Source organism: Perca fluviatilis, chromosome 12 (assembly GCF_010015445.1).
Source record: "Perca fluviatilis chromosome 12, GENO_Pfluv_1.0, whole genome shotgun sequence".
Classification (NCBI taxonomy): Eukaryota; Metazoa; Chordata; class Actinopteri; order Perciformes; family Percidae; genus Perca; species Perca fluviatilis.
The window spans coordinates 29,013,461-29,030,077 of NC_053123.1; the positions used below are offsets into that span (position 1 = coordinate 29,013,461).

Here is a 16,617-nt window from a genome sequence, read left to right on the forward strand (position 1 = left end):
GCAGGTTGCCCGTTTACCTCACTATAACAAAAATAAGACAGTGCTCCCATGTGTTGTTCGCCAAGAATAGTTACAGCATGTATGTGTGCGGATTAAGCAAACATGGCACAACGGGTTATTTATTAAAAGGTTTTAAAAATGATTAAAGACCACATTAAACGTCTGGGGGCAGAGGACTATAGTGAAAAAGAACAGTATTCTCTACCACTCTTATACTAATCCACTCACCCACTTAATTCATCTTTTGAAACCAATCCCATGTGCTACACTTCCACTCAAACTTCAATTTGGGACTGATGTGATGTGCGATCCCACGCAATATTTTAGCAACAGTGTTCCCTTCAAAGGGTTGTGTGTGTGTGTGTGTGTGTGTGTGTGTGTGTGTGTGTGTGTGTGTCTGTCTGTCTGTCAGGGTAAAACAGCTAAGAAATGTGGGCCATTAAAATGTGCAGGCCAAGACAAGCCCTCTCTTGTATGCTGAGCCAAGCTGTTCGTCATTAGAAATAAACAGAGTGCCAATATCTGGTCTTTATGAGATGTGGGGGGTAAAAGCCTTCTTCTTCTTGGGTTATGTTTGTGTGGCAGTAAAAGAATAATGCCACCTTCAAAATAAGCAGCCTGCAAAGCCCACTAAAACTAAAAGAACATGTAGCAGGATCAGACTGGGTGCAATAACAGGTATCAGCCGCTCTGACGTGTGATTTATACGCGGGTAACATCACATGCTTGACAGACAACAGTCATTACCAGCCATGAAAATAGTGTTTACTTGTAGATTCTGCTCAGTCTCGGAGGCGTAGGATGCCTCGACATCCAGCGACATTACTCACAGTGAGCAGAAGACAAAAGCCTATAAAAAGGCTTTATGGAGAGACAATGATTATCTCTGTGACCCGAGTTTCATAACTCTGAAGCAACCAGCTGTTTGTTCAATGCTGACATTTTGCTCTGTAAGCATTTCCTTTGTTGACACTCCACGCAGTGCTGGGGGTAACATAATAATTATCTTGTACTTTAAAATGAAGTAAAATACGGGAATAGTGCAAGCTAAGCTTGATATCATTTTCATAGTGTAAACATGGATTTACACCGTGTGTTGGATGGGTGGCACTGCAGAACTGGCAATCAAAGGAATAAAGCAAATGTGCTCCCAGCCACAAGATTCCTCTTTCATATTTAAACATGATGGATTTTCAGCTAATAAATCTAGAATCATTTGGTAGGAGAATTGTATCTTAGACACGGTTATTTCGAGAGCAGATTCTACTGGATCTACTGAAAAGATTCTTATATAAGCTGTTCAAAAAAGTTAAAAAGTTAAGCCATTTTACATTCACTACAACAGCATTGCACAGGTTAATGTAAGCGAACTGCCACTGCAGTAACAGTGGCTTCTGGATATTGGTCTACTTTCCAGCATAAGACTACAGCAAAGTTTATAGTAGCAGTCCTGCTCTTTACTGGATTTGGGAAACTTTACCAGAAAAAAACCTTTTGCCAAACTCATTACTTTTCTGGGGAGATGCACATAAGCTTCAGCTGGAATTTCGGCAGATCTACAATGAGCACAGCAGCACATGAAGGCACATTGCCTCCGCTTTAGTCTCGCATTGCCAGACCAGGGTCTGGCTAGTCCACACAGCATTCCAGGATGGGAGAAAAAAATGTGCTCTGGTTTATTGGCATTTCTTTAAACCAATCACAATCTTCGTCTTGGGCGGTGCTAAGCGCCGGACAGAGCCACAGAGCCGCTGCAAAATAGCCTTGGGAAGGAACTTGTTTTGGTGGAACATGTATATGTTTAAAAGTTGTTTTAGTCGTGCAACATAAAACTCAGATTGGACAGATAGTCTAGCTAGCTGTCTGAAGTTTAGAATGCCAACACAAAGAAAGCGGAAGGTACTGGACATCCGGCAGAAAAGAGGGACATTCGGCGGATTTTCAGCGGCAGCGGAACAAGCCCGGAAGTAGAAGGTTGTGGATATGGACTACCTCAGCTTCAACCTGATGCCGTTTAATCAAAGCAGCTTTTAATGGAGCCACTTGTGTACTCTTATATGACTAACCTTCAACTCAACACAGCTTGCTTAAAATAGCATGAACTGAATTTCTTTGGCAACTTTGGGGCAGCGAAAACAAGCCGGAAACACAACAATGACACATTAATCACAGGTAAGACGATTACAGCTGCATATTTACACATGCAGCAGACACGGAGCAAGATGATCATTCGTTTGGAGATGAGTTTCTAGCGACCTGGTCAAATAAAAAAACAAATATTCAAATCAAATATCAAAGTCAAATATTTCACTCTCCTTTTAGCTCCGATTTTGGTCTCTACCAACACCCGAGGGAAATATAGGTCTCTCTTTAGCTGCCAAATGCTCCACTATGTTCACCAGCTAGTCTCGAACTGTCTGTCGTTTGATGCTGAGCAGGTAGAGGACAGTGGCTTTTTAAGGGTGCCAGCTGCGGGTGGAAACAACTCCGCTGAACTGAAACGATCCAGAAAAGTAATCATCTATGGGTTTGTCACTATGAACACCCTTTCTCATAAACATAGAAGTTTGATCTATTTGTAGACTATGTATATTCAATATAGCAGCTTTAAGTAACATAATAGTAAAGTAATAACACTTTCACTTATATAGGATATTCTAGCACTACTTCCAGGCCTCAGCGTGCCAGTCCAGGAACTGTTTCCTCCCTTAAATCTTCTTTTACAACCATCTTAATTCAGGAGCTCTCCTTTTATTTGTTTTCCCATCAGCACCCTGCTTCAACACACGGAGGACAGCACGGCATGCGTCTAACATCCAGCAGGCAGCTGTGATGTGAAACAGTCAGCGGTTTAGCTTTCAGGATCCAAATCCTGGGGACCTCTGGGGGCTCTGAATGCTGATGAACCACCCAAGAGGCAGAGCTGGCCAAAAGCCTGACAGACTTCAAAATAAGCCCTGAATGCAGCTGCTGAGCCCACGAAATGAAACCCAAACACTTCCAACACTTTTCACTTGATCGTGTAAACGCATCTTTGTGTGCAGGAACACACGCAGTGTGACTTCTGCTGTGAAGCTGGAGTCTGATATGGGTTGTATTTGTGGCTCCAGTGTCAAACTGGGTATAGCCTTCCTGAGCTTTCTGCTTTGTGCCGCGCCCCCTTTATTGCAGATACTTTTGTTGCCAGTTTTAACGCAGAGTACATCCAGATTAAGACCTCAAACATACCACAACTACAGTGCAAATACACACCTGCAAGTTGCTAAGACACTTTATTAGTTTACACACTGTGATAGGATCAGGGTGTGACCTTACACCTGCAGCATTTCACCAGAGAAACCGGAGGTCTTTGTCTGCAGCCGTCAAGTTGAGTCAAGTCTCAAAGAGCAGTGGAGGAGGGAGGAGTCAGCCGGTGTTTGCTTTACCTCGGGGTCCGAGGACTGAGCGCCAGGTGCTGCTCAGGTAGCTTTGCTTAGTCGGACACATTTCACATGAAATACACCAAAAAACGGATTTCCCCATTCAAGATGGAACCATTATTTGCACAGAATTGTGAATTCAATACTTTTGTGCAAAAGACAAGAGGTGAAATATTTGCTTCGGCAAACCTAATTGTTCCCAATTACTGATGACATGAATACTGCCACATTACTGATACTCGCAACCTCGCATCCAAAGTCATTAGTCAATACTGCCATAGCTGAGAAATTTGTGTGTGGTAAAATCAATCTCCGTTACAGGTTACATGTACGGGTAGTTGCACACTTTCCCCCACACTTACTTACTACTTGCCTGTTAAAACGTAGGCATTTCATGAATTGGGGGAACGGTCTGAGAGTGCAGTACAAAGTTTGTATTATTTTTCAATAGTAATGAGTCTGGTGTTTGCTCGTGATCTTTTGACTGCCGGGTGGCTATCAGCCAAACATTAAGGAAGACCAGACTCACTAATTGCTGCATGTTCAAGTAATGACACATAAAACAATAAAGTGAACCACAGCCAGTGAATCAAAACACATTTTACAGACTCCGTGTTGCAGGAGGAGAGACCCCAGGCCCCTTTTCCCTCTGGAAAACAGCAGCTCACATACAACCAGGCATGACTGGGGAATCTGAGGACTCCTTCCTCCTGAGGAAGGATCTTTTAAGTAAATCATTTCATGTCCATTGCAGTGTTTCCTCTATGTTGATTTTGTAGTGGTGGCCCGCCATGGCAAAATTCCTGCCGCCACTGTATCAGAAATAGGACAGACCTGCCCCCACTGCTAAAAAAGAAAATCCTAAAGGAAACACTGCCATTACAACATGTATCAAAACTAATCGATTTATTCATACAGTATTTCAACCTCTATCTAATATATTGACGTTTATATGTTCCAAGACGTTAAGTAACATTAGCATAAAAGTCCGCTAGCCGCATGCTAACGCTCACAACAGCATTATTTTGTTCATATGTATATGTACCCACGTACTACTCTATAGGATTATTATTGGAGGGCTCACAATGGCTGTGTAACGTGTACCTGGGTTTGAGTTACGGTCTCTAAGATTACAGCAGCAATGAGGCCGTTTCATTTAACATGGAGCTGATGTTATTTGGTTATAAAAGGCTAGTTAATTCAATTTACAGTTACAGTGTACACTATTAGCATGTCCTAGCTTTGCTATTCCCTGGTCCCTTTTCAAAATATATATTTATTTGAAGGTTCTTTTATAGATTTGGACGGATATTAACTGTAACTATCAGATTGAATCGTATCTCATCGTATCGCACTGAATCGTTTCAACATCAAATTGAATCGCACTGAACCGTTTCACATTAAAGTGTATTGTCCCTGAACCGTATCGTCCTATGAGGGAGAGATACACCCCCCCCCTAATGAACAGGGATTTACCTCTATCTAATAGACAAGCTACAAAAAAGCAGAGCTGCCACTGTGAAAAATCACATTATTTCATTCAAACTTATAACGGAACAAACGACACAATTCCTGGCTCTGACAAGGACAAAACAAGATATTTTTATTGTGAGACAGTATCTTTAGTTCAGATGACGATGAGGACAGAACATGCTTCCCGAAAAGGAATAATACAACATCTTGAAGGGCACATTGGTTCACTGAAGTGCAGAGGTTTCTCTCATCTTTTACAGACAGTCCCATGTGTAATGCTTTACAATAGCAGATTTTAATGGTTGTTGACTCCTAAAAGAAAGTAAGACCCGATTAAGTTCACTAAAAAGCACATGCTCATGAATTTCTGCAGTCCAGTGGCAGCAGTAAGCTTCACAACAACAAGACGTCTTGTTCTAATGAAGAACTGATATTTTTCCTGGAACGGGAAAGTTTGCTGGATTTAACTACAGGACACTGTGTTCTAACATTGAGATCCTTTTCTCCTTTTATGACAACAAAAATATGTGAAATATTTTCCAGTGACAGCAGTTCTGGGCTGAAGCTGCTCCTATTCTCCTTAACGTTGTTCAGGAGTATTACCTGCGTTTCAACATGTCATCGCTTCGGCTACGATAACACCTTGAACCTCTCCATTTCACCTGCGCTGTCCCTTCCTGCCAGAACGTTTTCTAAAGCTAAGAAAAGTTCATCTCTAGTTTTAAACTGACGAGTCCTTATACAAAAAAATAAACCACTTAAACCACAAAAGGCACTCTGAGCCTGAAGAGGACTTGTTTCCTTCAGCGAAGCATAGTTCCAGTAATGCTCAGCACGAACACAAATAAACTAATGTTCCCATTTACCCTATAAAAAAGGAGACACTGACATGCATGCATACACATGGAGTACAGACAGACAGACAGACACACACCCACACACACACACACACACACACACACACACACACACACACACACGTGTTTTATTTATGGGGTAAAAGACGGTTTGCACAAGTCTGGAATTAAAGCCATGCTATTTCTAGCAACTGGAGACTGCTGAGCGCTTCGATCATTATTTAGAACCAGCTGCAGAGTCTGCAGAGGAGATGTGGGTCAGGGGGGCAGGAGGGCGAGGAAGTCGCGAGTTTCGGCTTTTCAAAATAAAAGCTTGCGTCAGGTCAGCTACATTTTCGTACGGTGTTTTGGATGTTTTTGAACTAAACAGTACGGCAATCATGCTAATGAATAAAATTATTTTTTCAGCAGACAACAGTTACAACATGAGTGGAATGAATGCCCGTGAGACTGACCTAGTGAGGCGTACCGGTCTCATATTGTGTGTCGTGAAGTGCTATTTTGAATCTGAATAAAATGTAATAGCGTGGCTGTTTATGTAGTTCTGGTAAGTCAGAGCGTGTGAGTGCAACGCAATGGTGAGACCACTTTGGAAGATTACTGTGGATCTTAAGAGCTCGACTGTATAGTCGTGCTATTGGTTCAGTAATTTCCTTAGTGGTAAAAGACCAGATTGGAAGACACTGTTGAAAACACAATTGCATGTAGGTAGGTTTCAGAAACCGAAAAGGAAAGATATGATCTAATCTGGCCTCAACCTGAATATAATCAGGTTTTTAAACTGCATTTAAACAAACTGGCCGCTGTCCAGTAAAAAAGCATGTATGTCCTCCATGTCAACTTTAATGCGCGAAGGAAAACCGCCCTGCTGTTAGCTGTGTGACACTTAAACTAAATCATGAAATAACTAAAATAAATTAGACTAGAACATAAAAAAAAAAAAAATCCTCCTGTAAAACATTTATGCCCTGCAGTTTCTGTGTTCATATCTGCACATATACACTGATACTGGTCTGATCTACAGTATAAAAAGCAAGTAATGGCCAATAATATCTGTCTGTAGATATATGTCAGGTGCTAATAAGAGAGCCAGTGACTCGTCCTTGCATCAGTAAGAGAAACATAATAGACACAAACAAATATTGGCGAGTGAATGAGCATGTTGACTAGGGCTGCACAATATAACGTTTTTATTTTTTTAATTGTCATTGCATTATCAACCAGCGCAATATACACATCGCGAAAGGCTGCGACATATCGCTATAGACCCAAAACAGATTTTTTTATTTTAGGTGAAAGAAAATTGCATATTCAAATGTAACGGTCATTCTTTTGTTAGTGCTGCCTTTCATATTCTATTCAATGTTCAATTTGTTCAATAACAGAATGTTAGAAATGATTTCCTTACATTTGTTTTAAATTCAACAAGCAATGTGTTTTAGCAGAACACTAAAAGCAGCAGAACTGAGTGCCCTTTAATATCTGTTTATTTATCGCAAGTAACATCGCAGTCGCGATATTCTACAACGTTATCGCGTATCGCATATTTTCCTCATATCGTGCGGCCCTAATGTTGACCTACATACAAGCAATTTTAAATCAGGTCATTGCACAAATCTTGACAGTGTCCATACGTCGCACGGCAGTCCGCACGTCATTCACCTTAAAGATCGTCCTCTGAGAGCCTCGGAGCTCCACAGACAGATACAGACATAAACACTAGAGCAGATGGCTGTGTAGATACGGAGGATAAGATTACCGGAACATTCAGAGACAGTCAGTCGTCCAACACAGACCGTCTGACCCCAGGTACAGTACTCCCTCTCATGGTCCTTCCATATCAGCTGTGCCATTAAGAAGGCACATCAGAGGCTTTACTTTTTGTGTCTTAAGATATATGGTATGTCTCTTAACATTCTACTGAACTTCTACCGCTGTACAATTGAGAGTACACTGACAGGTAACATTGTAGTGTGGTTTGGCAGGGCTACTTCACATGACCTTAATCTTCTGACTAAAGTGGTCAGGACTGCATCTAAAATCATCGGGGTTCCCCTTGAATCGCTCCAACACATTTACTGGAAACGCAGCACTAAAAAAGGCACGAGGTATTCTGCAGGATTCTAGTCATCCGGCATACAAGCTCTTCTCCCACCTTCCATCGGGGAGACGTTTGCAGAGCATCCCAACGCGCACAACACGTTTTAGGGATAGTTTTTTACCCCCAGGTAATAAGGTTATTGAACGATAGCACAACAGGAAGGAGGGCTGTGGTCTGAACTTAGTCACTTATGTTTATTGTGTTTGGATATTGTACATGTTTTTAAATGTTATGTTTTTAAAATTGTTATTATTGACTGGTGCTGAGAGAGTGCTAAGGCACATTGTATTTCATTGCTGTGGTACTTCGTACTAATATGCATAGGACTCCTGTCAGCTTCCTGCTCCCAACTCTTCCATATCAGGGGCGCATGATATATCGACTCAATATCGTTATTGTGATATCCCGTTGTGCAATATTATATCTAAAGTGTCGCAATAAGTATGCAATATTTTGTGGTGCGCTGCTTAGTCTTTTTTTAAATCAATTATTTCTGATAAACATTTCAGTCAAATAGTTATATAATACATAATTATATAATGTTAGATAAATATCGAGCCTCTTCCTTATTTTACCAGTAAATTCCTGTTAAACGACAAAAACAACCACTGCATGGGAAAATGATATTTTACAATAACTTTGAATGCAGCACAAAGCTGGCGAGGCGTATTTCAAGTGAACGCAACATATGTGTTGTTTTTCAGACAACGGCAGCTACAGACTGTAGTCCGTCTCGGTGTTAGAATCCTCCACAGTAAAATACAGACACACTTCTACACCGTTTAGTGTTTACTCCAGCTGCTAGCTAAAGGTATGCTAACGTTACCTCCTGCCAAGTGTAGCGTTAACTAGCGTCCCGTGCAGCAATGTTTTGGTTGACTCTAACGTCCGTTAATGAGCATCAGAGAGAAGCGCAGGCATTGAATAACCGGTACACACCAACCAGACGGCTGACCCTCGGCAGAAAAGCCAGCCGAGATGATCAGTCGGGTCCCCGAGGTCCAAAAAAACTGCTCAGAACACACTGAGGCGACACCAACTTGAGAAACGTAATACGTCTCCATAGCAGCAGGCGGCGCTACTCTGTATTGTTGCCCAAGAATTGAAAACCGGCAGCTGATTGGACAAACGCATCACATTGGTTTGTTTTCTCCGGAAATTCAAAGCCAGACGTAGACGATTGTAGACGAAAACGAAGAGAGATTTTATCTTAGTTTTTATTTTATGCAAAACATTTTAGTCTCGTCTTTTTCCGTCAACAATAATGCATGTTAATTTAGTCTTAGTCAGCGTTCTTGGACATTGGCGCAGTCTCGTCATCGTCTCGTCTTAGTCATGGAAAAAAGGTCGTTGACGAACATATTTAGTCTGGTCTCGTCTGACGAAATTAACACCACAACGGGCACTGTTCTAGTTACTCATGGGGGAGACAGAAACTACAATCTGTAGCTTTAACTGATAGTAATCTAAATAGGACTGGGTACCGAACGTCGATACTTTTACGGCACCGAAAAATGGGCGTAAGCGCAAGCTTATCTGTCCTCTCTGCATATTGACACAGAGCGGAGCGCCGACCGACACACACACACACACACACACACACACACAAAAGTAATGCCGATAAAGTGGTTTAAAGTGTGGTTACAGTTTTTCAAAAACATCACGCAGACGGCGTTTGCTGCGATGTGATATTAATGGCGAGCCGGAAGCGGTCGCGGCGCTGTTGACGTTACACTTCCTCTTAGACAAGACTGACTGACAGGCTGAGCTTGCAAGGCAAGGCACTTTTAATAATGTTACTCTGAGTGAGCAGTTTTACCAGAATTTTTTAATTCTGATAACCGTTTTGATTCACAATTAAGGTGGAGAATAAAAGCTTTGTGTTTAATGTATTTTTGTTGATGTTGAAATGGATTTTAAAACATATGGTATCGGAAAAAGCATCGTTAGGAACCGGCATCGAAACTGAGGTTTCGAAATTGGATTCGGATCGAAAGATTTTGAACGATGCCCAGCCCTAAATCTAAAAGCACAAGCTGATCAATAGGAGTGAATAGACGGCCCTGCAGCGAGAGGTTCATATTCTCCGTACCAGTACTCAACTCATGTTGACAAGACAACTCACCGGGAAGAACTGAAAAGAAAGTGGGTAAATATAAAGTGCCACCGTCATCTCTGGCTGTTTTGTATTTAAACGCGACAAGCATTTGCTGAGTCTTGCATTCAAGCCCCCTGGTACACCAGAATAAAACTCAAAGCAGTAGTTGCCAAGACAAGAATACTACAAGAAATATCACACGTTCAACAACCCGATCTGCCGATGTGACCGTGGCTCACTCTCCAACCGGCATGTCAGATTCACAGGCTGACGGCTACGCCTCAGTGCGCTCCGTGGGAAAACTCCTTTCAGACATTCAAGGAGACGAAGAGCGATTTAAAAAAAAAAAAGAAGAAAAAACAGCACTGAGGATAGCATGCCAGCTGATTTCCTCTTTACTAAAACCTGCTGCGCCTTTAGGCAGTTTATCAGTCTGAACACTCCTGATTTTCCCAGACATACAGACTGCAAATGAGCAGCTCTCAGCCGAGTGTGACCAATCCAGGTGGAGCGCAATACTGTTAACAAGATATTTTTGCTTGCTTAGGGGCTCGAAACAGACCATAATATTATTTCCTGCGTGTTTTCTTAGGAACTTGCGGGCACAGAGCAGTTTTTACAGCATGCCTTTAACAAAAGGGCACTCCACAATAATTAACGGACAGATTGGGAGGAAAGCGTGGAGGAGGCGTACCGTTTGGTATCATTAGGAACTCATTACGGCTCCACACTGGGCAACCACGCTGAGAAAGGAGTAGAGAAGAGAAGAGCGGCAGAAGGTGGTGGACTGTTAAGTTTTAATGACTGCTTACGGATGATCGGCACAAACAATCCATTCCTGCATCTGTGCGTTCAGCGTGTCCAGCCTTGCTTGCTGACTAAACGAAAGACTTCCGTTTTCTACTGGGTATAGATAAATAAAGGCAGGCATTGTGTTATGGGATCGCACCAAAGCTGGCCCCTCTGTCACAAAGCGCTCTCTGTGGTTTCACAGGAACAGCCATTGGCTTTGGGATGAGCCAGCGAGGCCCTCCCCTTCCTCCAGGCTAGAGGTCTCGCACCACAACTTGGACCCGATGTTCTGGGAACACAACGGTTTGGCCCTGTTCGGCAGAGCGGAGCACATACTCTGAGCCAAACCTGCCTTTTCATAGCGAGTCTCTTTGGGCATCAGAGTAAAGCAGGGACAGCTCAATGAGAGGAAGAGGATTAATAGTTAGCATCAGCACATGAATCCCTGATTAATAGGGCATATTTATGCCTCACGATGGCAAAATGGAGATAATTAAAGGCCACAGGGCTTCAGCTCAAAGCTTTGAGAGTCACTGTATCACTGTTTACATTATTATTATTATTCTTCAGGTTTTAGAGGCATTCTTTGGCCTCTTGCCAGTTTACGGTCATCTCTGTGCGTTGCTATGGTTGTTGGACACAAACCATCCAGCCAACAGTTTGGCACGGCTGCGGTAGAGCTGCATGCCCAAAAGAAAAGAAGGAGAAACACAGCTACTTTTAAAACATTATCAAAGACTTGGATATCAACAGTTTTTTGGAGATGCACAAGCATCGTAACACCGAGCTTTTCAAGAAGCTGGTTGAAGAGATAAATAAGGGGGGGCTGTGTTCGCACGGCCTAACAAGTCCGCCAACGGTGGAAAACTTTGAAAAACCCTATTTTGCACTGCTACATGTAAACTGGAATACTGGTGGAATATTCACTTCTATTTGCCATGTAAACCGCTTGGTTGGAATATCGTCTTTTTCAGAATATCATGTGCATGTGAGCCAGGGTTGTTGGTTGTGGTCGTACATCTCTTGTGCTAAATTTGTCTCATACTGTATTTACTTCAATCTATTTTCCAGCAAACAAAAGCAAAGTGAAAAAAAAAGTCTTTCCCCCCCCTCTCTCAGGTCCTCGATCATTCCGAGACAAGTATCAAACCAAACCGAGCCCTCCGAGGCGGACACAAAACTAAAAACACGAGCTGCTCAACATCTGAACTACTATTGCAGCTGCTCCTCTGAGCTTCTTTCGGGAGCGAAGCCAGCAGCCCTGCAGGGGACTCTTTCAGCTCCAAAATAAAAGCTGGGTTTGGTTTGCAGAGGAGTCAGGAGAGGGCCAAACCACCAAGACACACCCAGAGCAGGTATGGGAACGTGACTCAACACCATGAATGTGCTTTATATTTAACTAGAACCCCACAACAAGCAGCAGATCTGAAGGGTTTACAGTGTGTTTGATGTTTCAGCTTGTATTCTCATTAAGTCCCAATACCCAGCGAGGTGCGGTGTCTCGACAGCTGTGGTTCAAACCACCACCTCGCTACCAGCACAGCCACTCAGAGAAATCACACACACGAGGATTCTCTTAACCCTTGTGTTGTCTTCCTGTCGGCCGTGCAACTTTGTTTATTTTCTGGGTCAAAATTAAAAAAAGAAAACCCTTTTTTTTTTTTTTTTTTCAACATTTTGGTTGTCTTTTTCGACACTTTCGCTTTTCCTGATTTTGTTTTCAGTTTTTCCGGCGTTTCTGAAGCTTTTCCGATGTTTTTGTCGATTTTATTCCACGTTTTTTGAGGCTTTTTCCAACATTTTTGTCACTTTTTTCAACATTCTTTTATCAATTATTTTTTCAAATGTAATAAAATTGAATAAAACACCCAAATTCAATGAAAGTAGTGAACGGATTATGTATTTTACTTGTGAAGATCGTCGTATGGAACCATCCCGGTTATTTATTTATTTTTTTACAATTTTGTTGAACGAAATCCAAATTTCTGATATAGAAACTTTTTGAAAATGGGTCAAATTTGACCTGAGGACAACAGGAGGGTTAATAATAATAATAATAATAATAATAATAATAATAATAATAATAATGTATACTTTATTAATCCCGCAAGGTGAAATTACAATGTTTTCACTCTGTTGATATTACACACAGGCCTGAATTACACACACACACGCTCCGTACCTATACATGCACTAATGGAGAGATGTCAGAGTGAGGGACCTGCCCATGGAAAGGTGCCCCGAGCAATTGGGGGTTCGGTGCCTTGCTCAAGAGCACTTTGGCAGTGCCCAGGCCTTGGCAGCAGAATTCCAATACGCAACTCAGGCCAACTCGGCTCCAGTGGTATATAATGTAGACAAATCTGTGGAAGAAAATCCTACCTGAGCAGAGGACGCCTTTGTGTCTGGCACAGGAGAAGTCGTCACACTCGCAGTAGCTGCCGTAAATCTTGCCAAACTCAGACTCGTAGCACAGACACTGGTTGCAGCTGCACTCTCCTCGCCCGCTGCAGATCTGCTTGCCCTCGGCTTCTCGGCAGGCGCTGAGGTACATGCTGCTTGCTTCGCCCTCCTGGCACTCGCAGCGGGCGCCCAGGTAGCCCGGCTCACAGTGACAAGTCCCACAGTTATACGTACCTGCAGGAGGCAAGAGTTACTTCCTTTTGCTGGCTGATTTGAGGCATGCCTTTCAAGTCCAGGTATACTGTATTTCTTCATTTATTCTGCAGGATTATTCAACTACGCATATCAACTTCTATTGATTAGACACGTTGAGTAGACACAGAAACTCCACTGGTTGAGGTTTTAACAAAATATGTGTGCGGGTTAAATTGCGCGACGTGTCCTGAGAGGGTGAAACAGATGTTATGCGACGATAGCATGTTGATGTACCTGTTAAAAGTGTTAAAACATGAACGTATGGAACGCACTGGTGGAGCTGTCCTGTCTGGGGCGCCGTGGTTGAGCCGAGCCGAGCCGAGCCGAGCCGAGCCGAGCCGGTAATAGCAGCGGGTAAGCACCATATCCCCAACCGGCACCGTCAGACACCGCCTACCAAGAGCCTGGGTCTGTCCAAGGTTTCTTCCTAATAGGGAGTTTTTCCTCGCCACTGTCGCATTGCTTGCTCTTGGGGGAATTATTACAATTGTTGGGTCTTTGTAAATCATAGAGTGTGGTCTAGACCTACTCTATCTGTAAAGTGTCTCGAGATTAACTCTTATGATTTGATACTATAAATAAAATTGAATTGAAATATGCGTCTGTCCTTGTCCTATGTGTGAATTTTGTTATTATCATATGAGTTGTGTTATGAAATGATAGTGTATGTTTACTTTCTGTCTTATAATTTCCTAATCTGTATTGTTAATGATGTACTGTAATGTGCATATTAATTACTGCATTGTCCCATTATAAAGAGAGTTGTAAGGACCTCAGGATGAATACGCAATGCAGGAGCCAATGAGGATCCCAAATAAACCAATTTCCATTTCTAGCCGTTTTGCTCATTTCAAGCCTTCCTGAGAGTACACTAGTTCCCATCTGAAATGTTTCCAGTCAGATTACAGTGTTTTGTTTCTTGCCCACTTGCTCTTGGTTTTGATTTTCCCAGTTAGTCATTTAAGGCACCCACTACATCTCTACATGTGTACAGAAATAATTGAATGTGCCCCTGCATAAAAATGGTATGATAACTGATATAACGTAGTACCTACTGGTTAGAGTATATTTTTGGCTTTTATGGCCATCATTATCTCAACAACAACCACAAGTCAGGGCCTCTCCATAATCGCGCCAAAGAAAGTAGTCCATTTACGGGGTAAAAGTAGGAGTTTTTAGTTTAGTTACTGAAGACAAAGTATCAGGTCCGACATCACTGATTGAGGTGTTCAACCTTTCTTGAAGGTTTTCAACCTACACAAAGCAGTTTTCTCTCCTGTGTGATAAACAAAGCTTGCGTTTTTTTTACAGGAGCTGATTTTCACATGGATTTTTATGTCGCCTTGCCTTCAAAATTGTCACGTTTCCTGCTGTAAGAAGATATTGATCCTTGCAGTTTGATTAACATTAAGCATAAAGAGAAAAGAGAGAAACTATGAAGTGAAAAGGCAAATTAGCTGCTAATTACATACCAGAGTCTAACGGCTGAAATACATATGTAAGCGTTTTTTGTTTTTTTTTACATGCAAGGCAGACTCCGTCGTTGTAGCGCGTGGTTGCTGCCAGCTTCACTGTGTGCATATAGAGTTTTGCAAAGTGATAATGCAGGTTTTGGAAGCATAGGCTAATATTAACTGGATCGTTTTAAATCTACACTAGGTAACTTTTCCCGCTTCGGTCCCCCTACAGGTTGGAAGCAGAATTGTCCATTACATTACATTACATTATATTACATTACATTACGCAAGTTTGCCAGATCGGGTAACTGATCTGTAGTTGGAATAAACCGGACAATGTAATGTAATGGACAATTCTGCTTCCAACCTGTAGGGGGACTGAAGTGGGAAAAGTTCCCCAGTCTTTCTTTAACCACATGGATGCACATTGATTTGATTAATTTGTTTATAATATGAAATGTTAAAACACCCACAAGATTGCACTGCTGCGTCACATTGTTGCTGGGACAATGAGGTTTTTATTTTAACCATTTGTAAACAGATTGTACTCAGGTTTTATTTAATTTTATTTTATTTTTCATTTTATTTTTTTTATACAGTTCCACGTAGTTTTTACCGTGTTTAAATTCATGTGAAATGTCCATAAATAAATGGAACGGTGGAATGCCAGATGACCTACTGTACCTATGGAGCTGCAGATGCTGCTGTTGGATTGTGCTGTCCGGCTGCAGCCGCAGTCACACTGATAATCCACAGACACCTCCAAACGCTCTTTGAAGCCCACCGGCTTGATGGTGAAGCTCTGGTCGGTGCCGCGGGGGGGGCAGCTCCTCGCCTCCACGCTCACGTTGAACGATACCTGCAAAGATATTTAGGTTAGGGGGTGTGAATCTTCACCGGTCTCACGATTCGATTCAATTATGATTATCCGGTCAACGATTCGAATCGATTCAATATCACAATGCACACGATGGCGTCACCTCCTCGATATTATTTTTATATATTGCTACACATGGTTTTCATCAACAAATTCAAGCAGTTAAATGCATGTATAAAAAAAAATCCCCTTTTTATAGTAACTGCTCTTAAAAAAAAGAATCTTCCTGCTTAGAGCTTCACTTAAAGGGATACACCACCGTTTGTTGAAATAGGGCTTATCGCGGTCTCCCCTAGCTGTAGATAGGTGGGCCAACGCATTTTTTGTGCATGCATTGTTTTAGTCCGGTGCAACACCGGCAGCGCCGCCGCTAGTTAGCTTAGCGTAGTGAATGGTACCCTATGTTGCCGGTTAGCATGTTGGGAGTAAAAGTGAGCCAACAAAAGACAAAAAAACAACCTAATTACTTGCACTGAGACAAAAAATGCATTGGCCCACCTATCTACAGCCAGGGTAGACCGTGATAAGCCCTATTTCAACAAACGGTGGCGTATCCCTTTAAAGGCTCTATCTCGACATTCCCTGAGACATGGAACCCTTTCACTAGAACCTAGGACTCGTCGATTCCCTCAGCTTATCTCCTGACTTGGAGGAGGACTGAGTTCCTTCTAGACCGCTCCACTCGACGTCAGCTGCCCTGATATTGTTCAAATATTTTAATAAGGAAGTTCATGTTTCAAGTTTTTTGTACCGTATCGAAATTGGCATCGAGGATCGTGTTATTTTACTGGTATTGGCACCGACTACTGAACTTTTGGTATCGAGACACCCCTAATTAAGATGGTGGGATTAGAACTAAAAATACACAAAATACCGGCACTGATG

General features: G+C 42.2%; 1 protein-coding gene across 1 annotated transcript in view; it reads right to left on the reverse strand.

The window, feature by feature from the left end:
• itgb5 (integrin, beta 5) overlaps positions 1–16,617 on the reverse strand; it is a 70,839-nt gene that overhangs the window by 28,776 nt on the left and 25,446 nt on the right. The window contains exons 10-11 of the mRNA XM_039817930.1: positions 15,540–15,714; positions 13,123–13,377 (exon numbers count right to left, since the gene is read on the reverse strand). Of these exons, the coding sequence (XP_039673864.1) occupies positions 13,123–13,377; positions 15,540–15,714 (430 nt within the window). The remainder of the gene's footprint in view (positions 1–13,122; positions 13,378–15,539; positions 15,715–16,617) is intronic.